This window comes from Mustela nivalis (assembly GCF_964662115.1).
Source record: "Mustela nivalis genome assembly, chromosome: 8".
Lineage (NCBI taxonomy): Eukaryota > Metazoa > Chordata > Mammalia > Carnivora > Mustelidae > Mustela > Mustela nivalis.
The window spans coordinates 39,884,190-39,907,039 of NC_139027.1; the positions used below are offsets into that span (position 1 = coordinate 39,884,190).

At 50.0% G+C, this 22,850-nt stretch overlaps 2 protein-coding genes across 5 annotated transcripts in view; one reads left to right on the forward strand and one right to left on the reverse strand.

Moving 5' to 3' along the window:
• Positions 1-1,347: 1,347 nt before the first annotated feature.
• SFTPB (surfactant protein B) lies at positions 1,348-9,034 on the forward strand. 4 transcript variants are annotated; one of them, XM_082743483.1, is made up of 11 exons: positions 1,348-1,456; positions 1,809-1,936; positions 2,221-2,292; positions 2,660-2,785; positions 3,346-3,474; positions 3,746-3,835; positions 5,202-5,379; positions 5,576-5,736; positions 6,336-6,416; positions 6,903-6,981; positions 7,889-9,034. In XM_082743483.1, exons 1-10 carry the CDS (start codon positions 1,387-1,389, stop codon positions 6,963-6,965), a joined length of 1,098 nt encoding a protein of 365 aa, XP_082599609.1. In that variant the 5' UTR covers positions 1,348-1,386; the 3' UTR covers positions 6,966-6,981; positions 7,889-9,034. The 4 variants fall into 4 exon arrangements, with proteins under 4 accessions (XP_082599609.1, XP_082599611.1, XP_082599610.1 ...); XM_082743485.1 differs by having other exon boundaries at positions 7,949-9,034; XM_082743484.1 differs by having other exon boundaries at positions 8,336-9,034.
• Positions 9,035-17,363: 8,329 nt separating this feature from the next.
• Positions 17,364-22,850, reverse strand: part of USP39 (ubiquitin specific peptidase 39) — a 28,526-nt gene continuing 23,039 nt past the window's right edge. The window contains exons 11-13 of the mRNA XM_082743474.1: positions 20,405-20,540; positions 19,165-19,251; positions 17,364-17,876 (exon numbers count right to left, since the gene is read on the reverse strand). Of these exons, the coding sequence (XP_082599600.1) occupies positions 17,829-17,876; positions 19,165-19,251; positions 20,405-20,540 (271 nt within the window). The 3' untranslated portion in view covers positions 17,364-17,828. The remainder of the gene's footprint in view (positions 17,877-19,164; positions 19,252-20,404; positions 20,541-22,850) is intronic.

Below are 22,850 nucleotides of genomic sequence, written 5' to 3' on the forward strand. Positions count from 1 at the left end.
CACTAACTCCCGCCCCCCCAAAGCTATGAGTATTGGGGTGCCTCCTGGAGCACAGAGGCTGGGAGCCTCTGCTGCAGAGGGCACCCCAGTCCATCAGATGCACTCCTCGCCAGCTGGTGGCAAGAAGCTAAGGCTCTACTCCTTGCATTCACAGAAGTGTCCTCCCCTGGGCAGGTGGTGAGCTTGTCCCCGGGTGTGTCCTACCAGTGGGACCTGACCCTGGAGCCCCTGCCAAGGACACTTTCTTTCTCTTGGACCTCCAGCGGTGGCCTGCCCCTACCCAGGAGTGGCCCCCAGAGGACAACTGGGCTGCTCAGGAGCCAGCCTGGAAATCCTGTCCCTGCGTCCTTGTCTAAGGCTCTTGGGGTCACTTGGGGGTTTTGTTTCATATAAATACTCTTCTGAGGAATGACAATCCTGTATCCACAGACCCAGACGTGTTTCTGGGGAAAGGGTAAGGAGAGGTTGGGAGGTAGGTGGCCCAGGAAGGTCCCAGGTTTGTCCCTGCAGGGCTTGCCTGGGGTCAAGAGTCAGGCAGAGGGGCACCTGGGTGGCACAGTCAATTAACTGTCCGACTCTTGGTTTCTGCTCAGGTCATGCTCTCAGGGTTGTGAGATCGAGCCCTGCATTGGGTTCCATGCTCAGCACAGAGTCTGTTTGGGTTTCACACTCCCTTTCCCTCTACCCCTCCCCCCTGCATTCTCTCTCTCTTTCTCTCTCTAAGATAAATATAAAGTCTTAAAAAGAGAGAGAGAGCCCGCCAGGAAGCTCGTAAGGGCATTGCTCAAGAGTGGAGGAAGCCTGAGGGGCTGGGAAGTAATGGGGCTCATTCTGGCTATCCCAGCCCTCTGTTTCCCCCACCATAGCCCAGAGAGATGCACCAGACGTGGGCACTCAAAAGTCCCCAATTGGGACGCCTGGGTGGCTCAGTGGGTTAAGCCTCTGCCTTCGGCTCGGGTCATGGTCTCAGGGTCCTGGGATCGAGCCCCGATTTTGCTTAGCAGGGAGCCTGCTTCCCTCCCTCTCTCTCTCTCTGCCTGCCTCTCTGCCTACTTGTGATCTCTGTCTGTCAAATAAATAAATAAAATCTTAAAAAAAAAAAAAGTCCCCAATTGCAGGGACCCAGGAGTCCAGGCCCATGGGACTTAGTACAGGAAGAGTGGGAACTGGAAACCAGCATGAGGCAGGAACAGTAGAAGGGGGATGGTGGTAGAGTGTCACTGCACAGAAGAGGCAGGGATCAAAGCACCTGGAGGGCTCTCCAGGACAAAGGCAAACACTGAGGTCCCTGCTGCTCCCCCAGAGCCCTGCCCCCCTCCGCCCCCCCCACCCCGGCCAGGTATAAGGGCCCCCGCCCAAGCAAGGGATCCAGGCTGTGGAGGTGACATGGCCCAGTCACACTTGCTGCTGTGGCTGCTGCTGCTCCCCACGCTGTGTGGCCCCGGTGCTGGTGCCGGTGAGTCTCCCCAGCCTCTCCTCAGCTCCCTCTCACCTGGGGTCAGGTGCGGAGGAGACTTCCCGGCCATCTCCAGGCTCTGAGCCAGGCATTATCCCCAGTTCGTTCAATATCCTCATTTTAAGATGAGGCAGCTCAGGCTCAGAGAGGTTCCCGGGCTTGTCCGAGGATACACAGCGGCTGGGGTGGGGAGGGCGGAGCGGGGGCACTAGAGCAGGTGGAGCCCTGCTCCTTCGGACTCCAGCATTTCTAAGGCCCCAGTGCTCCTGGTAAAATTAGATTTGGAGGTTGGGTGAAGTCAGAGTGCTAGGCATGGCCTAAATTCCACGGCTGCTCTGGCCCCGAATCACAGCTGACTGGACTGCCTCGTCCCTGGCTTGTGCCCGGGGCCCCGAGTTCTGGTGTCAGAGCCTGGAGCACGCGCTGCAGTGCAGAGCCCTGGGGCACTGCCTACAGGAGGTCTGGGGCTTCGCAAGAGCTGTGAGTACCTCCCTCAGAGGTGCGGGGACTGGAGGCCTGGCATAGGGGGTGTTGAGTAGCCTCTGCGTGCACCTGAGGGGACTCAAGGCCCCCCCAGGGGTAGGACAGGATGGATGATAAGACGGGATTCCATGGGACCGGATGGGACTGGATGGGACCGGATGGGACCGGACGGGACGGGGGTGGGTAGTGCCTGTGCTTTGGAGCGCTCTTTCAGCCTCATGCATCTAAGCTGGGAGCATACCCCCCGCATCAAATGCTCCACCTTGGGGCCCCCTCCCCAGGATGACCTGTGTCAGGAATGTGAGGACATCGTCCGGATCCTCACCAAGATGACGAAGGAGGCCATTTTTCAGGTAATGAGGTCCAGATCCTGGATGAAGCTTGGGGGCCAAGAGATGGGGGACAGAACAGGACATAGAGGTCAGCCCCCTAAAGAGACCATCTCCAAGCCAAGAGTGAGGCATGGGTTTGCCTGGGGACTCCAGGAACCTCCCGGCCAGGAGAGGGTCCTGGGAGTGATCTCAGCAGCACAACCAGAGATGGTCTTTCCCAAGGGGGAGGATCGTCCTTGTAACCAGCTACTTAACCCCTCGGCACTCTCTCAACTCTGGTGCCCCAGGAGAGGGTGGCCAGCCGGCATCCAGGGACTCAGGCGGGCACAGACCTCGGGGGGTCAGCCTGACTGTCCCCTCTACAACTTGTCTCCTCACTGCCTCCCAGGACACGGTGCGCAAGTTCCTGGAGCAAGAGTGTGACGTTCTCCCCTTGAAGCTGCTTGTGCCCCAGTGCCGTCACCTGCTGGATACCTACTTCCTAGTGGTCATCGACTACTTCCAGAGCCAGATTGTGAGGACGCAGTAACCTCACCTCCATCCTGCCTCCCCGATGGCCCCCATGTCCAGCCACGCCCAGAGTTACCCACACAACACCCCAGCCCACACCCCCCACGCCCCCTCCCACCGTGACCAGACCAGGAGACATAGAGGCCCACAGCCAGATGGCCCAGGTCAGCCCTACTGGCTCACCTATGCAGGAAGGGCCCATGCAATAGGCTTACCAAACACCTACCACACCCTCACACCCTTCACACTCACACTTGTTCACACACTCATACCACACGTGCAGCCTCACGCAGAACCCACATGATCACATACTTGCACACACAAACACACTCACCCTCATGCTTGCACTCATCCATTCTCACAAACATACATGCATGTGCTCATTCACCCCCATCCCCAGACCCCTGCCGGGAGACCCCACTCAACCCCACCTCTGCCTTTTGGCTCCCCCAACCCTCACCACAGCACGCTAGGCCACAGCCCCCATCCAGCCTGCTGCCCCCCATTCCAGGCCCAAAGCCAAGGGTCTTAGTGACCACTCCCTCCCCCTGCACTGTGCCTTAGAACCCAAAGGTCATCTGCAGTCACCTGGGCCTGTGCAAACTTGGGCATTCAGAGCCCGGGCAGGAGCCAGAGCTGTCAGACCTGCTGCCGGAGAAGCTGATCCTCCCAGGGCTGCCCGGAGCCCTCCAGGTGAGGGCTGGGCCTCATACCCTGGTGACAGAGGTCCCCTGCACTGCTGGCCCCTTACACAGATAGGTGGGCTTCCAGACAGCGAGGCCACAGCCAAGGCCCATAAGCACTTGCCCTGGAGAGGGCAGAGCCAGAACAGGGACAAGAAGCTCTAAGCAGGGCCTAAGGCAGGAGGGGGAAAGGGGAAGAGGAGGCAGGGGAGGCAGAGCCTGGAGGAAGCCTCCTCCCAGTGCCAAGCCTGGCCTCACCTGGGGGTGATTCTCTCCCGCAGGATGTGTCCGAGCGGCGGTTGCCCATCCCCATCCCCTACTGCTGGCTGTGCAGGACTCTGATCAAGCGGATCCAGGTTGTGATTCCCAAGGTGAGACGTCCACGAATACGAGGAGCTTGGCAGGGCCTTCCATAGCTCTACCGTCCCCTTCCCTTCCTCATACCCTTGTCAGGGACCACACAAAGGAACCCAGAGCTCGGGCACCCTGTGGGCGAGAACTAGAGTTCATTCAACACTTGTAAAGTCCCCCCACTATATGCCAGGCCTCGTGCCAGGTGTCAAAGAACAAAAGTGAACAAGACCTGGGTCTTGCCCACCAGCAGCTCATCATCGGATGGCAAAGAATCCCAGTGTTTTTTTCTTTTCCTAGAGAGAGCACATGATGGGGCTTGGGGGAGGGCAAGGAGAGAATCTTAAGCAGGCTCCAGGATCAGCAGGGAGTCCAACGTGGGGCTCCGTCTCACCACCCTGAAATCAAGATCTGAGCCAAAATCAAGAGTTGGACACTCAACCGACTGAGCATCCCCAGGCACCCCAACAAGTGAGGTTTTTTAGTGATGGATGCCACCTTGGCATGCTTGTGTGCCAATGAGACAGGCCAGCAGATGGGAGAAGCAGTGACCTGGGGAGAGACGACAGGGCCAGTAACATACTGGAGAAGGTAGGGGCGGGGGTCCAGTGCACGAGCCAACAGGCTAGCCTTGGGCAGAGCAAGAACCGTTCCTCTGTCATCAAAGCAGGGAGGTTAGGCTAGCGTGAGTTCTGACACTAGCAGTTGAAATGCACAAGCATTTGGTGAAATAAACCTGTTTGGAAGGTAGCAAAACTGAAGGATACAGTTCAGTGTCCTGCGCCGCCCCCACCTTCCCACCAACAGGGGACAGCGTGGTCACAAGCAAAGCTAGAGCCAAGGCCAGCCTGGGGCATCCAGGTTCTTGACCCATGTTGGTTGAAAGAAGAAAGGATGGAGGGAATGAGCCAGAGTGTCCATCACCTCGGCCTCTCTCCTTGCCCTTCAGCCAGGAGGTGGAGTTTGGAATTCCGGTGGGCTGGGTAAAATACTCGCTTCCCCCAGGGGCTCCGGGAGCCACAGATGAAAGCTGATCCCGCTACAGGGAAATGTGGCAAACCCAGCATCTGTAGGGAGAAGACGCAGGTCTGATCACCACGTGGCCCGGCTGATGCCTGCCCCTCCGGGCTGGCCATGCTCCTTCCTGCGTTCCCAGAGCCTGTGGATGCTGAGCTGGGATGGTGGCCTGGCTCCTGCACTCACTTGGTGACTCTGGCTGGGCCCCTTGCACGCTCAGAGGCTGAGCGTCCTTATCTGTAAATGGCATAAGCATTCCCCCTCCCAGAAGGGTGCAGGGTCAAACCACAAAGTGCCCGCAGCTGCTGGGCGCAGTGTAGACCTTGCTGGGGCAGGTCCCACCGTGCCCTGTGTCTGCCCCCGCCCCAGGGCGTGCTGGCTGTGGCTGTGGGGAAGGTGTGCCACGTCGTACCCCTGGTGGTGGGTGGCATCTGCCAGTGCCTGGCTGAGCGCTACACTGTCCTGCTGCTCGATGCATTGCTGGGCCGCGTGCTGCCCCAGCTGGTCTGCGGTCTGGTCCTCCGCTGCTCCAGTGAGGACGGCACCGGTGAGCCTGCCGCCCCGGGCCCCTCCCCAGTGCGCATGCTCCTCTTTCCCAGCCCTGGCCTTGCACCACCCTCCCCCTTCCCCTTCCTCACCCTCTACCTCTCACCCCACCCCCACCACTCCTGCCCCTGACACTGCACTGGTCAGGACTGGAAATGAGCTCCTCTGCAGGGCAGTCCTGATGGTTTTCTCTCCAGTCCTCCCAGCTCTGGAGTCCCTGCCTGAAGAATGGTCCCCTGAAGAGCCTGAGTGCCACGTCTGCATGTTCGTGACCACGCAGGCTGGGAACAGCAGTGAGCAGGCTGTGCCGCAGGCAATACGCCAGGCCTGCCTCAGCCCCTGGCTGGACAGGCAAAAGGTAAGGGATGGGCACATGGGGGACTTGGGACAATGGGCCTGCTCCCACTGGAAAGGCTTCCCAGTCAGAGACCCACACAGTCTAACCCTGCCCTGAAGGAGATCAAACAGGCAGAACATGGCCTCAAAACCTTGGAACAATAATACAGGGCAAAACCTGCCAAGGTCAGGCGTCACCCCTGGACAAAGGGCATGGGCCCCAGAGGACCTGCAGGCCTCCCTTGTGGACAAAGAGTAAGGACACGAATAATAGCAGGCCCACGAGAGCAGCAGAGGGCCTGGCCTGGGGCAAGGACAGTCCCCGTCTGTCCTTGCCCCATCTCTCTGCTCCCTGGGGACGAGCCAGGCTTGAAGGCCCTAGAGTCCCAGGACTCAGAGTCCCTCAGAGTTTTAAGACCCTCCCTCTCCAGAGTCTCTGGCTTTCCCAACAGAAACCCTCCGTTTGAGCCGGCATCAGCCTGTTCCCAGCCAGAACTGCTCAGTGGGGGCAATGGCGGGACCTCCAGCGGGTCAGGAGGGAGCGCTGGAATGATGCAGAGAAGGGGAGAGTCCTGAGTGGGCCCGGTTCCCCCCGACACCTGTTTCTTTCTCCTTCCTCAGTGTGAGCAGTTTGTGGAGCGGCACACACCTGAGCTGCAGACCCTAGTGTCCGGGGGCCGGGATGCCCACACCACCTGTCAGGTGCTCGCTCCCTCCCAGCTGGTGCCAGGGCCTTGCTAGGCTCCCAGGGCCCCCACCCTCTCTGGCCCCTGATCACCGGCAGAGGCTCGGGTCCTCAGGGTCCAAGGCAACCCCAGGACTGCAGGCCCAGGACACTATTTTAACTGGGGTCCAGGAAAATCCACAAGAGAAGGGACAAGGAAAGGATGGGGCAGCTTTAAAAAGCGTGGTTTGACGCACATTGTGGGAGGGGGGTTGTTCGGTGAGCAGTGGGGGCAGGGGCTGCTAAGTGGGTGTTCTGGGCCAAGCATCCTACCTCCTCAGACTCCAAACCTCGAAGGCCCATGGCTCAGGAGTGGCTCGAGAGGTCTACAGGGTCACACCAAGAGCCCACCAGAGGCAGGCGAAGTGAAAACTGCCCCTTCCAGCAGGAGCTTCCCATTCCCCTCAGCTGGGAAATGGGAACAGGGCCCAAGGCCTCTGGACCTAACGCTGTCCCTTTGGCAGGCCCTGGGGGCATGTAGGACCACGTTCAGTCCTCTCGAGTGTATTCACATTCCTCACTTCTGACGCAAAGCCATGCCAGGTGAGTCTGGGCTCCCAGCTGAGGGGAGGAAGGGGAGGAAGAGGTAGATGGGTCCTGTACCCATCCAGACAGGGGCCCTGTGTTCCCCAAGCCGGAAGAGCTAGTCTCTGTTGCTGGTCGCCCCATCTTCCCCCTCACAGGCCACAACTCAAGGCTCCTGAGTGCCCCTCACAGCACGATCTCAAGAATGGCCTCCCTCACTCCCTCTCCTCAGAATCCCGCCACCCCTAGGCCCAGCTCCCACCTCCCTCATCCTGTCCCAGGCCTCAGGGGGAGCTGCACTTCACCCTCTGTCCAAGGCCAATCTTTCCTGAAGTTCAGGGGAAATCACACTTTGCTGCACAAAGATGTTGTCCCGCTAGAAGCCAGGAACCCCACCATCATTTGACGACCTCCTCCCAAGACACATTTCTCTCTTTCTGTCATTGTCTAAGTCAGAGGTAGAATCATAGAAAGGAGAGGTGAGTCAGATGCAGCCCCTGTGACCCCGGCCCTCAGGGCAGGGGAATGACTCTGAGAAGGACAGACACAGCAACGTGGGCTATAAGTGTCCCTGAGAAAGAACTTGGCCCACTTCGCCATTCTGCTTGGAGCCAGCCCCTAACATAATGTTCATGTATTCATCTGTTCACTCATTTTTTTTTTTTAATGTTGTGGCTGCCTATGGCCCGTCCATGTTTTAGGGGCAAGGTCTACACTGTGAGGAATATGATGAACCCCACGCCCTCTTTGCACTCAGGCCCCAGGGTCCAACTCTTCCGTCTGGCTGGGGCAGCCCTGGCCTGCTGCTCAATGTCTCTAGAATCACAAGCCCCTGTGGGAGGCACTGGGGTAGAAGTGTCTGCCCCAACTCAGAGCTAGGACCAGCAAGGACCAAGTTCATGTTTCCCCTCCACCCTGATGACAGCTGTGGGATCCCGGAGGCCAGGAAGCTGCCCAGGAGACCAGGGTGGTCTATTTTCCCCAGAACCTAAGGCTTCCAGCACCAGAAGAACCAGGCCTTCCAACCCTGTTGGAACAGAAACAGCAATGGATTGGCCCAGGGGGCCTGGGCGCTGGTCCCGACTCTGCCATCAACCGACTACGGGTTCCCCAGCCAAGATACGTTGCCCCGTCTCTGGCTCACATTCTCCTCAGTGGTAAAGGGGGGATTGAATAAAGTGGTTTCTAGGATTCTTGAGCTCTCCCCTGTGACAAGCCTCCTCCTCCGGCTCCCTGTCCTCTGCCCACACTGGAAAAAGTCTTTCACCCCCATGGTCACCTTCCCCATCTCCTTTAAGCTGATGGGCCATGAGCCTGCAGCTTGTAACCTCAGTCCTGTCGTCAGGCTTACCTCTCCTGTCTCTAACCACAGCCCAAAGCAGAGCCACTCCCTTCCTCTCTGGGTGTGAGGAGCAGCCTGGGGGCATCTTCCAGAGATCTGTAAGACGGGGCTTCCGGCCCAGTCTACGATTCCGGCCAGACTTCACATGCCACTGGAGCCAGCCAGCTTCCACAGCACCCCAGGGCTGGGTCCCCAGGAACTTGTCAGCCACACAGTCCTCCCCTGGCTCCAAGAGGACAGCGGGGTAGAAGCCGGGGCCCACCTCACTTTCATCTCCATGTGCATCAGATACGGGCTTTTACAGTGATTTTGCTAATACTTTCACAAAACTCAGATTCAGAAGAATTTTTAAAATGGGAACATCAAGTACCATAAAAGACAGATATATAAAGTCATAGTTTTTTTTTTTTTAAAGTCAGGAAATCTCTGACTTGTCAAGAATGGACAAAGCAGGGCTCAAGCAGGGTGGGGAGGTGACTGGACAAGCTTTCATATTTGAAATGTTCTCCTGCTTAACAGCTATCATTTTAGGATATAAAAAGCAGTTTTCTTTTTATCTTTGTGTAAGGTAAGCTTCCAAGTTTTGGTGGAAATTCCAGCGTGATTCCATTTCTGCTATGATTTATCTCCTCAAAGCTCAGTAGGGGCACATGCTAAAAATCAGTTCTATGTAACCCAATGCCTGTAACAATACTAATAAAACCTATTGCTTCACACTAAAAGGAAAAAGACAGTCATTTAAAATGCCCCCGAAGCCACAGCCTCCCGCCTAGGGCAGCTGGACAGGGCAACGACATCACTCTGATCCTTAAGGGAGAGGTAGACACCCACGGTGCCTCTCCCTCTGATAACCGCTTCCAGCCCGGCCCCTGCCTCTCACACTCCCTTCTCCCAAAGAATCTACTCACTGTGATAAAAGGAGGTTGTTAGGGCACCCAAAAAATCAAAATATACAACAGCAGCAATAAAATTAAATTAACCTTAAACTTTAAAGACCTAAGTGCCTGGAAGTGTCCCTTTATTTATAAGAACTTTTGTTATTATATGTCCTATTATGAAAGAAATACATGTTTATTTCAGAAAATTCAGAAACCGCAGGTGACAAAGGAGTGGAAATCTCCCCAATCCTATAATCCCAGGAGAGGACGAGAGCAGGATATGTTACTCTGGCACTGAGCTATAGACATTTCCAATCCATTTCCCCCACATCACGACCATTTAAGTTGCAGAGAAAAGCTTTCTATACACTTGGGGTAAGGATGTACACAAATCCCTGGCCTCTGAATTTGAACTTGTAAGTGGATTTTTGTAAATCTATAGCAGACTACTGTCTTGCATACCATTATTTTAATCGTAAGGTCAAGATCTCCAAGAGAAGAATGTTTAAAATTTTTTAAAAGCTCGGCTGGGAAGAGGACGACGAGACAGAGCCTGGACGTGAGGCAAGTGCGGGGATGAGCTCCTAAGGATGGCAGACAGGCTTTCCCACAATAGGAAGGTCAGGAGAGGACCAGCTTGTGGGAGGAGAGAACTGCAGGAGGTGGCTGCAGCTGAGACTCGGGGGATCCCTGAGACGTGCTCAGCATCCTGCACCCCCAGAGCAGGGTGGGAAAGGAGAAGCCCCAGGAGGTGTGAGGGCCAAAGAGCAGAGAGGACTTGTTCTTCACTTCCCAGGGTGTGAGGAGAACACAAGTCCCTCGGAGAAGGCTGCCTCCAACATGGCATCAGGAAGGGTGCAAAATATAGCCTTCAAGAGGGGCCTAGCAAATAGGCCTGAAGACAGCCTCAGAGGGTGCCCCCTCCGTGGTGCAGAAGAGCAAGCACACCCCCAGTGCCCAAGAGGCCATTAGAATCCACGTGGGACAAACTGGGGGGCCCTCAAGAGCCCACGACTGGGGACAAAGCACTGACAGATGTAGTGCACCTTGAGAGGAACAGAAGTCAGACATGAGAGCCCATCACAGTGCAAGGACGGGGGTCCAAGAGGACCAAGACAGTACCATCCCCAGTACCTCCCCTCATGACAGGGCACTTTGTCACTCATTCCCTGAGAAAATGGAATTAGGGTCCAATCGTTAGTAACCCAAGAGGAGCTGAGTATTAAAAGAAGGGGCTGCAAATGTTGATAGCAGCATGTCCACAACAGCCAAACTATGGAAAGAGCCTAGATGTTCATCAACAGATGAATGGAGAAAGAGGATGTGGTGTATATATACAATGGAATACTATGCAGCCATCAAAAAACCGAAATCTTGCCATTTGCAAGGATGTGAATAGAACTAGAGGGTATTACGCTAAATAAAAAGGCCAATCAGAGAAAGACAATTATCTCACTGATAAGAAAAAATTGAGTAATGAGACAGAGTATCATAGCGGAAGGGAGGGAAAAATGAAACAAGACAAAACCAGAGAGGGAGACAAATCATAAGAGACTCTTAATCTTACAAAACAAACTGAGGGTTGCTGGGGGGAGGGGGGTTGGGAGAGGGGGGGTGGGGTTATGGACATTGGGGAGGGTATGTGCTTTGGTGAGTGCTGTGAAGTGTGTAAACCTGGCGATTCACAGACCTGTACCCCTGGGGATAAAAATACATGTCTATAAAAAAATAAAATATTAATTAAAAAAAATCATAAGAGACTCTTAATCTTAGGAAATAAACTGAGGGTTGCTGGAGGGGAGGGCGTTTGGGAGGGATGGGGTGGCTGGATGATGGACACTGGGGAGGGTATGTGCTATGATGAATGCTGTGAATTGTATAAGATTGATGAATCACAGACCTATACCCCTGCAACAAATAATCATTATATGTTAATTTAAAAAAAGGAGAGGAAAGGAAAGAATAGAAAAAAAGAAAAAGAAAGGGCTGGGCACGTGGGTGGCTCAGTCAGTTAAGCAACAGACTCTTGATTTCAGCTCAGGTCATGATCTCAGGGTTGCGAGATTAAGCCCTCTGTGGGGCTCTATGCTGGATGTGGGGCCTGCTTGGGATTCTCTGTCTCTCATAAATTAATTTTTTTTAATAAATAAAAAAAACAAGAAGGGGTTCAGTCACTTTCTAATGGGCTTAAGAGCCCAAATTAGTTCAATTATAAAACAATAAAGATAGTTACTCTCATGTCCCAATTAATGACTGAGATTTAAAATCTACAACATAATCATTGTAACATTTTATCACAAATCATTCCAAACTTTTCTCTACACATATACAAAAATAGACATAACAGATTTTTTTTTCTTTAGACTTTATTTATTTATTCAAGAGAGAGAGAGGCAGAGAGGGAGAGAGGGAAGCAGAGTCCCCACTGTGCAGGGAGCCTGACTCTAGGCCAATCCCAGGATATGACCTGAGTTTAACTTAAGGCAGCTGCTTAACTGGCGAAGCCACCCAGGCACCCCTATATATAACAAATCTACAAAAATGGAAACATTCTGCATCTGCTTTGTAAACTGAGTAACTGCTTTGTTCATTTAAAACTAATCTTTCTGGGGGCACCTGGTGGCTTAGTCTGTTGAGTGGCTGGCTCTTAGTTTCAGCTCAGGTGGTGATCTTGGGGGTTTGGGGATAAAGCCCCGCCCCTCTGTGCTCAGCAGGGAGTCTGCATAAGATTTCCTCCCCCTCTCTTTCTGAAATGAATAAATAGATCTTTTTTTAAATTAAAATAATAAATAATAGAATATTTCCAGGGGCTCCTGGCTGGTTGAGTTTGTGAAGCTCACAACACTTTTTTTTTTTTTTTTTTAAGATTTTATTTATCGGGCGCCTGGGTGGCTCAGTGGGTTAAGCCACTGCCTTCGGCTCGGGTCATGATCTCAGGGTCCTGGGATCGAGTCCCGCATCGGGCTCTCTGCTCAGCAGGGAGCCTGCTTCCTCCTCTCTCTCTCTCTGCCTACTTGTAAGCTCTCTCTGTCAAATAAATAAATAAAATCTTTAAAAAAAAAAAGATTTTATTTATCTATTTGACAGAGAGCACAAGTAAGCAGAGCAGCAGGCAGAGGGAGAGAGAGAAGCAGGCTCTCTGCTAAGCAGAAAGCGATGTGCCACTCAGGCACCCTGAAGATTGCAACTCTTGATCTCAGGGTTATGAGCTTGAGCCCCAGGTTGGGTGTAGAGATTAAAAATAAAATCTTAGGGGGACCTGGGTGGCTCAGTGGGTTAAAGCCTCTGCCTTCAGCTCAGGTCATGATCCCAGGGTCCTGGGATCGAGCCCCGCATTGGGCTCTATGCTCAGCGGGGAGCCTGCTTCCCCACCCCCCTGCTCTCTGCCTGTCTCTCTGCCTATTTGTGACTTCTCTCTGCCAAATAAATAAATATTTCTTTAAAAAAAAAATCTTAAAAAATAAAGTTAAATAAAATAAAATAAAAAATAATTGACTTTTTCCTTCAAGTCAATTGCAAGATGTGAAATTTGGAGGATGAAAACTATGTACATCCTTACTTCTACTAGAGGTTGCATCACACACTACCCCTCTGTGCCAGCCACATAGGCTTCTATCCCAGTAACAAACATGTGCCTCTTCTCCACTCCCACCAACACTCAGTATTAGTAATCTTTCAAATCTTTGCTAATCCAAAATGTAAAAACAACCTCCCTGCTTGTTCTATTTTCCCTTTCTTCGGTTACGAAGTAAACACTTTTTTACATATTTATTGGCCATTTATATTTTATCTTTTGTGAAATGCCTATTGGGGTTTTTGCTCAATTTTCCATAGAAGTATTCTTTTTTTTTTTTTTTTAAGATTTTAATTATTTGAGATAGAGTATGCATGAGCAGTGGGGAGGAGCAGTGGGGAGGGCCAGAAGGAGAATGGGTAGCAGATTCCCCACTGAGCAGGGAGCCTGACCATAACCACACGGGGCTCCATCCCAGGAGCCTGGGATCATGACCTGAGCCGAAGGCAGATGCTAAACTGACTGAGTCACACTGCTTGTGAGCCCCAGGAGTATTCTCTTTTTTATCAGTAAAAATATATTAGGTATATTCTTTACTGTTCTGTAAGTTGTAAAACTCATCCTTATGTCTTTTACCTTTAGGTTATGTGTCCCATGTATGTCTTTTCCTTTGTGTTTTCTGGCTAAGAAGACACAAATTCCACTTCTCTCTCATGTGCTGGTCAGACCAGACAGAGCCTGAGGTCTCCAAACCAGAAGCCTGTGACCCCAGTTCAGACAGCAGTGGTGGAAGCACATGTCACCCACAAAGGCCCTAAAGCTTCTGCACACAGAGTCAGCTTTGAGCAGTGGTTCTAAACATTTCAGGCAACAGTGTCTATTGTCATTATCTTGGGTGGGTTTAAAGCAACAAAATCTGGGCACCTGGGTGGCTCAGTTAAGTGTCTGTCTTTGGCTCAGGTCATGATCTCAGGGGCCTGGGATCAAGCCCCACATTGGGCTTTCTGCTCAACAGGGAGTTTGCTTCTCCCTCTGCCCCTTTCCTCACTCATGTTCTTTCTTCCTCTCAAATAAATAGATGAATAAATAAATACAATCTTTAAAAAATAGACAAAATCTGATCCTGGAGTTTCAGGATAAAGTCCCGCATTGGGCACCCTGCTCAGCAGGCAGCCTACTTCTCCCTTTGATGCTCCCCACCTCATGCTCCCCCACTCTCAAAAAATCTTAAAAAAAAAAAAAAAAGAAGAAGAAGAAGAAGAAGAAGACAAAATCATTTGTGCAAAACAAAGCTACAGAGAACACAGACTTAGCACTATATCCCTTGCCCCATGAACATTAAGTTAGCAGCTGAGTTTTAAGCGCCAAGCATTTTTGTAGGGCTGGGCACAAAAAAACAGTTCCTGTCTGCCCTTTGGGAACTTAGAGCCTAGTTGGGAAGACAGACATTAATCACAGAACCACAGCAGGAAAAGAAAGGAACACCTCAGGTATATGTGTTACCACTCAGAGACACGCATGGTACGGAGGAGGTGGGAGAGGTCAGAGAGGCAAAGGAAGAGCAAGTTAAAAGGGAGAGAGCATCCCTAGCAAAGGAAGCAGATGGCAGAAAGGCCTGCATCTTATGGCCCATCTGAGCAATGGAAGGAAAGACAGGGAGCCTGGGACTGACGACCAGGAGAAACTTCCCAAGTCCTGAGGCTGAGGGGCTAAGGATTTCCATCTAAGAGCCAATAAAGTGTCTTCAGTGGGAAATCAGGGTATACGGGAGAAATAACTTGGTTAGGTGTGCGCTTTAAAGGACTGGTCTGGCCAAAGTGTGAATGAATAGGGAGAAGCGGACACAAGAAGGGGCGAAGACCTGTTAGACCATTGTAAAAGGAAGTTAGTGATAGCTTAAACTAGGATGAGAGTGGCAGAGGGCCTGTGCCGAAGTCCCATGGATCCTGGAGAACAGCATCAGACTACGGTAAACGTAATCAGATGGGGACTCCAGCTGAAGCTGTTGTCCCAGTTGTAGCGTCTTTACTGATGATACAGTACAGCCCTCGGTCCGTGGCCTGCAGCTTTAGCTCTTTTTTCTCCATATCAATTTATAAAGATGACAAGAAATAGTTAGCTTTTACCTGGCAGGACACCTTCACAGCGTTGTCTCAGGACAATGTCAATTCTCCCCCTACAATCATACTGTGCTGGTATCTTGGTCATCCTGACATTCCACAAAACATCACACTTATCCGCTATGCTGATGACAGTATGATGATGCTAACCAATGAGCAGGAAGTGACAAGTTTTTGTTTGTTTGTTTAAGATTTTATTTGAGAGAGAGAGGAGAGCTAGCATGAGTGAGGGGAAGAGCAGAGTGGAAGAGAGAGGGACAGCAGACTCCTTGCTGAGTGTGGACCCCGATGAGGGGCTTGATTCCGGAACCCAAACCAAGAGTCAGACAGTCAACAGCCACCCAGGCACCCCATGACAAGTACTTAAGCAAACAAGAGGGTGGGATTTAACCCTGAAACAATTCAGGGGCCTGCCACCTTGTAAGTTTCTGGGGATCTACAGTGTGGTCTAGAGTACGTCAAAGTATCCCCTCCTTTGTGAAAGTCAAGCTGCTGTAACTCTTAACACTTACCACCTGCCCCACCTGCTTGGGCAGGTCCAAAGAAAAAGGGCACAGTGCATGGTAGCCTTTTTTAGCTTTTGGAGAGAACATATACTACATTAGGGTGTGCTACTTTAACTCAGAGACCGCAGTAGAGCTACTAGTTTCAAAGGGAGGCCAGGACAAGAAGTTTCTAAAGCTCAAGTCGTAAGATACACTGCTCTACTCCTTGCACCTAAGGATCCAGGCTGGCCGAAATTTTGAAGTGTCCTTGGCAAATGGGAACACTGAATGGAGCCTCTGGCAAGAACCACCAGGAGAATCACAGTGCAGAATTTCAGGATTTGGGGACAAGTCTATGCCCTCATCTTCTGCAGATACCTATTCTCCTTCTGAGAAACAGCTTTTGGCTAGCTAGTGGGCCATAACAGACTGAGCACCTAAACACGGGCTAACAGGTGACCATGCAAACTGCATCTCCTGCACTCATGAACCTGCTGTGGTCTGACTCAACGAGCCCCAATGTTGGCCAAGTGCGGCTGCAAGCTACCATTAAATGGGTAGTCTATTAAATCAACCTCAGGCAGGGCCAAAAGGCACAAGCTACATGAGCAGGTGTCCCACATTCCTTTAAGACCAACTCCTGTTGCATTGCCTCCCCGGGTGTTCCTTAAGACCAGCTGACCAAGGAAGATGAAACGCAAGCCTGGTGTACGGACGGATTCGTACAAAATACTGGTCAGGCTGCAAGTGGACAGCTGCAGCACTTCGTCCCTATTCAGGGTGACAGTGGAGGACAGTGGTGAAGGGAAATCCTCTAGTGGGCTTAACTGCAAACAGTATACTGGGTTGCTTACTGTGTTTGGAGTGTGAGACAGCCAAAAGTTCAGACCTCAACTAATTCATGGACAGTTGTCAACGGCTGAGTTGGATGGTCAGGGATTCAGAATGAGCAGGATCATAAAATTGGTGAAAAGGAAGTCTGGCGAAGAGGTCTAAGGACAGACTCCTTGAATATACTATATAGATCTATTACATTACACTAAATATACTATATACCGTATATATGCTACACATATTACTACAGTAACATAATAAACATACTTTGCAAGTACTTGTTTTGCATCTGAATGGCTCCCAAAGGCATCTGCTGCAGAGGAGACCCTTAATAATGAGGTTTATACGAGTGACATGACCTGTGGAATGCCAGCCAACAGCCTTTCTCCAGTGCTTGCCCAGTGAGCTTGTGAGCCACCACGGCAGCAACAGAGGCTCCACATGAGCTCAACAACCTGGACTTCCCCATACCCTGACCTGAGCAGTACTTCTGCTGAACAGCTGATCTGCCAACAGCAGGAATGAACAGTGAGTGCCCAATAAGGCACTATTCCTTGTGAGCATCGGCTAGGCATGTGGTGCAGGCAGATGACATCATCTATTCTGGAGGCATGGATCTGACCTCAGAGGACACGGGCCTAGCACTGAGTCCTGAGGAATCTCAACTTTTAACAGCCAGAGAGAGGAATAGGAGTCAGCAAGGGACATCCTGAAGTTGTCAAAGAGCTAACAGCAAACAGCGACAGCACTGACTTCCAGAAGTCCAGGTTGCTCCTACCTCCCTATAAGAGACCTCGCTGTGGGTGACTGACTGCCACCAGCAGCTGTGTCTTTACATCGCCCACATTTTCAGCCCTGCCACAGTGCTTGGGCTGAGGCCATACTTTCTCCAGGCTGGTCCTCATCAACAGCTGAGCTTGAAGAAAGCCTTTTCCGCTTGATTCTTCTCATCAACAAGCTTTGCTCTGCGCCCCCCATGGGCCTGGCTGAGACTCTCAGAACTGTGCTGCAGTCCGAGATCCCTCCTGCCTGCCTTCCCTCCTCCGTCCCCCACACGGCCTTGCATGCACTCAGCCTGAAGCCGCCCACCTCCACACTTCTAGTTAAGCACAGGAATTTATTGCTTTAGTCAGATACTTTGTTACCTGGAGACAAAATGCATCCTAAATGACACACCACCCACAAGCTGACAACAGCCTAAGGGAAGGATATAAAACAAGAGCCTGGTTTAAAAACAGGAAAACATTTAATCCACTCCAATACACATCAGGAAATGAACTGAACCACAGGAAAAACACCTATGATGGAAGGACATTACTGGCTTCATGCTCTTATTCCTAGAACCCTGAGGCTCTGATACGGAGAAGACATTATCTTGTCCTTCAGATACTCCCAGAAGCCCAGAAAGAAATTACACACATCTGTTACAGAGTTCTGGCCTGCTGAAGCTAGAGGGGAGCTAGACAGGAAGGAGAAAGGATCATTAATCTATAATCAACTGATCAGAGAATAGCTGGGTGACGGTGCAGAGCCATCCCAGGTGTGTGGGCCCCTCTGATGCCCTGGGGTGAACCTGAACCCACAAAACGGGTTAGCTCAGGGAATGTGCCAGTCGGCCCGTGGTCAGCTACAGTTTTGGTATTATTACACCTTCAGCCAAAGCCCTGGGGAGCAAAACCCAAAACTCCTCCTTCAAGCCCCCTGTTGGTTGGTTTCATCATTATCTCGCCTCTTCCAAATCTGTAAGAAATGAAAACAACAGACATGTAGGAGGTGGCACTCAATCCACACGCATTTACCACGTACCTGTTCTACCCTAGGTGAGGGACAGCCCCTCGCTCCAGTCCATATTTTGGCTGTCCCCTGAAACGAACCCCATCCTCCTTCAGAAATTACCCCTTTTTTGATTTTTATCTTTCTACCCATCCCCCTCTCCTTACCTTCTATGCCAAACTAGCTTTCTAAAAAAGAACTTCTGGTTAAGACTAGACATAGGCAAACAGACAAAGTCACTAAAGAGTTATCTCTAGAATGGGAAGTGTCTCCATTCGTTTTTACGAAGCTATAGCTTTTTGACACCAGGGAACAAGGTCGTGAAAAGAGCAGGATGGGGTGTGGCGCTGCCTTTTCTACCATCTTGGATCTCTGCGCTTTTTGCAGAACCTCCAACAGCCCTTGGTTGGGACAGAGCAGCCCAAGGTGCGTGAGCTCTGTGCCCTGGAGGAACCTTTGTGAAGAGGATCCAGGGATACAACTGCTATTTTCATTGGGACACAAGTGGCAGTTACTAATTATGATGACTGTACTTTGGATTTGCTGCACCTTTTTTTATAGTAAGATACCAAATGCTTAATAACGATGTTTTATTTAACCCACTAAGCAGATATCAAAGGGAGCATTTTAAAGAGAATTCCACCTCTCTGAAAAATGGGTCAAATTCTTGAATTCAACATACCCAGTGTGTTTGTAAGCTTATGGTATGACAAGACAAAACAAAGCTATAGGTTTTTCTTAGTCTCTGTCTTCCTTCTATGCCAGGTACCAGGGCAGTTACAAAGAGAAACAGAGATACTCTGCTCCATAAGCTCTCAATCCAATAGAGAGAACATTAAAATACTAAGGTTGGTGCTCTAGTAAAGGCATGCAGAAAGCACTCTGAGGTCACAAAGAGCACTAACTTGGCCTGGGATGCTGGGGACAGCTTCAGAGCCAACTCCTAGTTAGGGTCCTGATGATTCTCGGCTCTCCCTCCTTGAAACCTCTGCAAAACTAACCTGGCCACACATATAACCTCCTTGCTCATCCATAAACCTTCCATGCTTCCCAGCCCTTCTCTTTTCTAGCAATCACCCCTGGGCTCTCAGGGCCATATAATCTGGCCCCATCTTACTCCTCCGAGCATCCCAAGAAGTACCCAGTCTAACAAAGGGTTTAACTCCATCCCACTTCCTGCCTTCACCCACATCATTCCTCTCACTGGCCCCATACCCTCTCTGTTCAGCACACACCAAGTTCGTGGCTAACCCACCTGAATGTAAGCCTCTGAAAGCGTGATCATCTGGGGAAGGATGTCAGTCACCTGCAGGTCTTGTAATTCATACCATTTGCCCGTCCCCTGCAAAAAGTATGAAGGGATGGGTTAGTGTGCTCCCTAAAACCAAAAGGTGTAGGACAGGACTGCAGCAAAAAGTGAGAAAAATCAGAATAGCCATTAGACCACCACTCGGCAAGAGTCATAATTAAGCGGGTGCATGGCTTCTGCTTGGCATTATTTGATTTAAAGAGCTTTTGGGGTGCTGGCTCTTGGTTTCTGCTCAGGTCATGATCTCCCGATGATGAGATCAAGCCCTGTGTTGGGCTCTGCATTTAGCACATAGTCTGTTTAGGATTCTCTCTGCACCCCTCCCATCTCTCAAATAAATACATTTTCTTAAAGGATACAAGTGAGCTGAACACACATTAAGCAGTTGGCATACTTTCTAGCACACAGTGAAATGCTGGATAAACAGAGCTACTTATTACACAGTCCCAGAAGACTAGTCAAATTAAAACAATCTGTGCTAATAATCTGTGTGATACCAAATATATCTTAAGTACATGTTTCATCCATTTTTAGCTTAAGACAAATTCAGAAGTGTTTTTAGCTAAAGAAACCTTTAGAGCAGTGCTTCATAAACTTTAATTACATACCAGAGGGTCTTGTTTAAAATGCGGATTCTGATTCAGGAGGTTTGGGTGGGGCCTAGGATTCTGCATTCCTAGCAAGTTCTCCTGTATGTCAATGCTGCTAGCTGGAGAATGCCACTTCAGGTGGTAAGGCTCTAGTCTGGTACAGAGGTGCTCAACCTTAGCTTCACAGTGGAATCTCCTGGATAATTTAACACCATGCTGCCTGCTTCCCACCTCCAGATAATCTAATGCAATCTCTCAAGTCTGACTTGAGCCAGATAATACTTCACTATGGGGCTGCCTGGGCATTACAGGATATTTAGTAGCAGCCCCAGCCTCTATTCCAGGTGAAACCCAACAGGCACAAATTACACTGTTCTAACCTAACTGGCCTGGAATGGCCCAGGTGCCAGGATTTTAAAATCTCCCCAGGTGAGTACAACGTGTGGCCAAAATTGAGAACCACTACCTGAAACTAACCACTAATGACTGACAGCTCTATTACTTGAAGAACAGCAAGGTCAAGGCCAAGACTGGGCAAACTGAAGAGAGCTGCCCACTGAAATGCCAAAGGCAAAAGCACCATTTCTGCCACTCACATGATGAAGCACATGGATCCGGTAGGAGCCCTCCGAGGGCTTGCCATCATGGACAATGTTGGCAATGAGGTCGTACGTGGTATTCTTGTGCACTGCTTGTACTTCCTCAGACAGGTACTCTCTCAGATCCACATTTCTAGTGATGATGACAATAAAGCCACAAGATCAGACAAAGGCTATGGAGGTCAGGGAAGCAATCCTACATCAATGGACCACAGAGCTACTGAACCCTATTTTAGGAGCCCAGATCTAGGTAGGCCTGCAGAGCCTTAGAAGCCCAGGCTGGTGGAAATTCACATCATTTACCACAAGCATGAGACAAACTAGAAAGACTGGCTCTACGGGGAAAGCACACTAAAAAAGGGAGGTCTGGCCATCAAAGATGCGGGGCCTCACAACATTCAGATTAGAACTGGAATGAGGGCTTCTGCCGCTTCAGAGATACATGGGAATCTGAGCAGGTTACAAAGCCCAAGGCTATTTGAGGATATGAAAAGAGTGTCACCATCTCCTCTAAGATAGTGAGGATTAAGGGAGACATGACTAACACGCTGCCCTCTCTCCGAATACCATAGCCGCAGTGTTCATTTGATGCTGGGTCCCTAGCCTCTGGCTATGGAAGGTCTGACCGCATGATTCTGTGAGTTGCCACTGTATACAATCATTTTCACAATTTCAACATGGCAATATGAGCAAACGAGCAGCTTCAGCACGGAAGGGGAATTTACTCAAGGTAAAGAAGAAAAGCAGCTAGAACCAGGCCCTGGAGAAGCAGCAAGATCCAAGAGACCAGCATGACCTCTTTTCTGTTTCTGACACTGATTTTGTTTTTCCCCCTCTTTTGGCAGCCCCACTTTCTCTTCTTTAGGTGACCCACCCTGGCTACTCTACAGCTTCCCAATTTTTCAGTTCTGGTTGCCAAAAAAAACTACTGACTACGTTCCTGCAACTGGGACTGCAAAATATTTTATTGTGAATACCTTAACATTCCATTTCAAATACAGAGAAGCACTCAATCTCCTTTCGTGTTTTATGTGTTGGATTCTAACCATCAGTTGAAGCATAAATGTATATACCAGTTACTGCAAAACCAAGTGCTATAGTAAATGTCAACTATGAAAATGGGAAAAAGACAATTGTGACGAAATTTCCTTAGTTAAAACTATACAACAGAAACAGAGTGATCGTGAACATGCATAAGAGAATGTATCATATTTCTAATCTAGAACTGACATGCCATCTCATGTACTACCATTCAAGATATGAACTCCAATAATGTCATCCATGAAGGATTCACAGGAAATGCTAACCGCAGTCATGGCCATGGTCACTTCCAGATGGATATCTCCCTCTGAATTATAGACTGTGAATACATTGCCTGTCCAAAAATACAAAAACTCTTCTATGTAAACATTGTCGTAATAAACGAACATGTAACTTTGTTCCAATTACATCAGGGAGATTTCTACCTGTTAGAGATAGCTCTTTATTTCTGCAGCTTAACAGAGTACCATATAGACTGCAAGGCAACATTTATTGTTAAAGATAATCTGGATAGTAATTGAAGGAAATCCATATGAGTTCCAGAGAGCCAGAAGACCTGCTGGCTGCTAAGAGTGGTCCTCTCCAGCTGCCTCTCCTCGGCTTTAACAAGACCTGTCCAGACTTGTTTATCCAAACAAGTCCTAGAGAATCTTCAGGAGTATAAATACTCATGTTTTCATGACTAAACCAAAACCGTTTAGTGATAAAAGGGAATGATAAAAGGGAATCATTTTGTTTTAGAAAACAGCCAAAGGCTCCCACTACACTCTTCTCCCAATCAGAACAGTCCAATTCAGAGAACACCTAACTAGCTGGAAGTGCAGCTCTAATCCTGTGCTCCAGAAACCCTAACCCCAGGTGAGCAAAGGGCACCTAATCACCGCAAGTGTGATCAGTCTCTAGTAAAACGATGTATTATGAATAAAACACAGAAGAAAAATCAGGTAGGAAAAGGTTCCTTTTTGAAAAGGGGCGCCTGGGTGGCTCAGTCGATGGAGCATCTGACTCTTGGTTTTGGCTCAAGTCATGATCTCATGGGTCATGAGATGGAGCCCTGCATCAGGCTCCTTGCTCAGTGTGGAGTCTGCTTGGAATTCTTTCCCTCTTCCTCTCCCTCCCCCTGCTTGTACGTGTGCTTGCTCAATCACTCCTTCTTTCTCGCCTATATAATCTCTCTCTAAAATAAATAAATCTTAAAAAAAAAAAAAAGAGTGGAGACTTTAGCTAATCTAGAACCGTATTACTCCAAAAGTAATTATAGTGCACAAAGCATTTAAAATGCAGGTTTCCGGAATTAGTCTCTAAAAGGATGACTAGCTAAGAATTAATCTTTTTCTCAACTTCTCCAAAGTCAGCTTTCCAAAGAACAAACTAATGAAGTCAGTAACCAAAACCTAAAAGC

Bases quoted from the DNA above. Each gene is read 5' to 3' on its own strand.
- SFTPB (XM_082743483.1), top strand. From the start codon at position 1,387: ATGGCCCAGTCACACTTGCTGCTGTGGCTGCTGCTGCTCCCCACGCTG. The intron at 1,457-1,808 runs GTGAGTCTCCCC...CCCGAATCACAG, and splicing joins TGGCCCCGGTGCTGGTGCCG to CTGACTGGACTGCCTCGTCC. The intron at 5,737-6,335 runs GTAAGGGATGGG...CTCCTTCCTCAG, and splicing joins CCTGGCTGGACAGGCAAAAG to TGTGAGCAGTTTGTGGAGCG.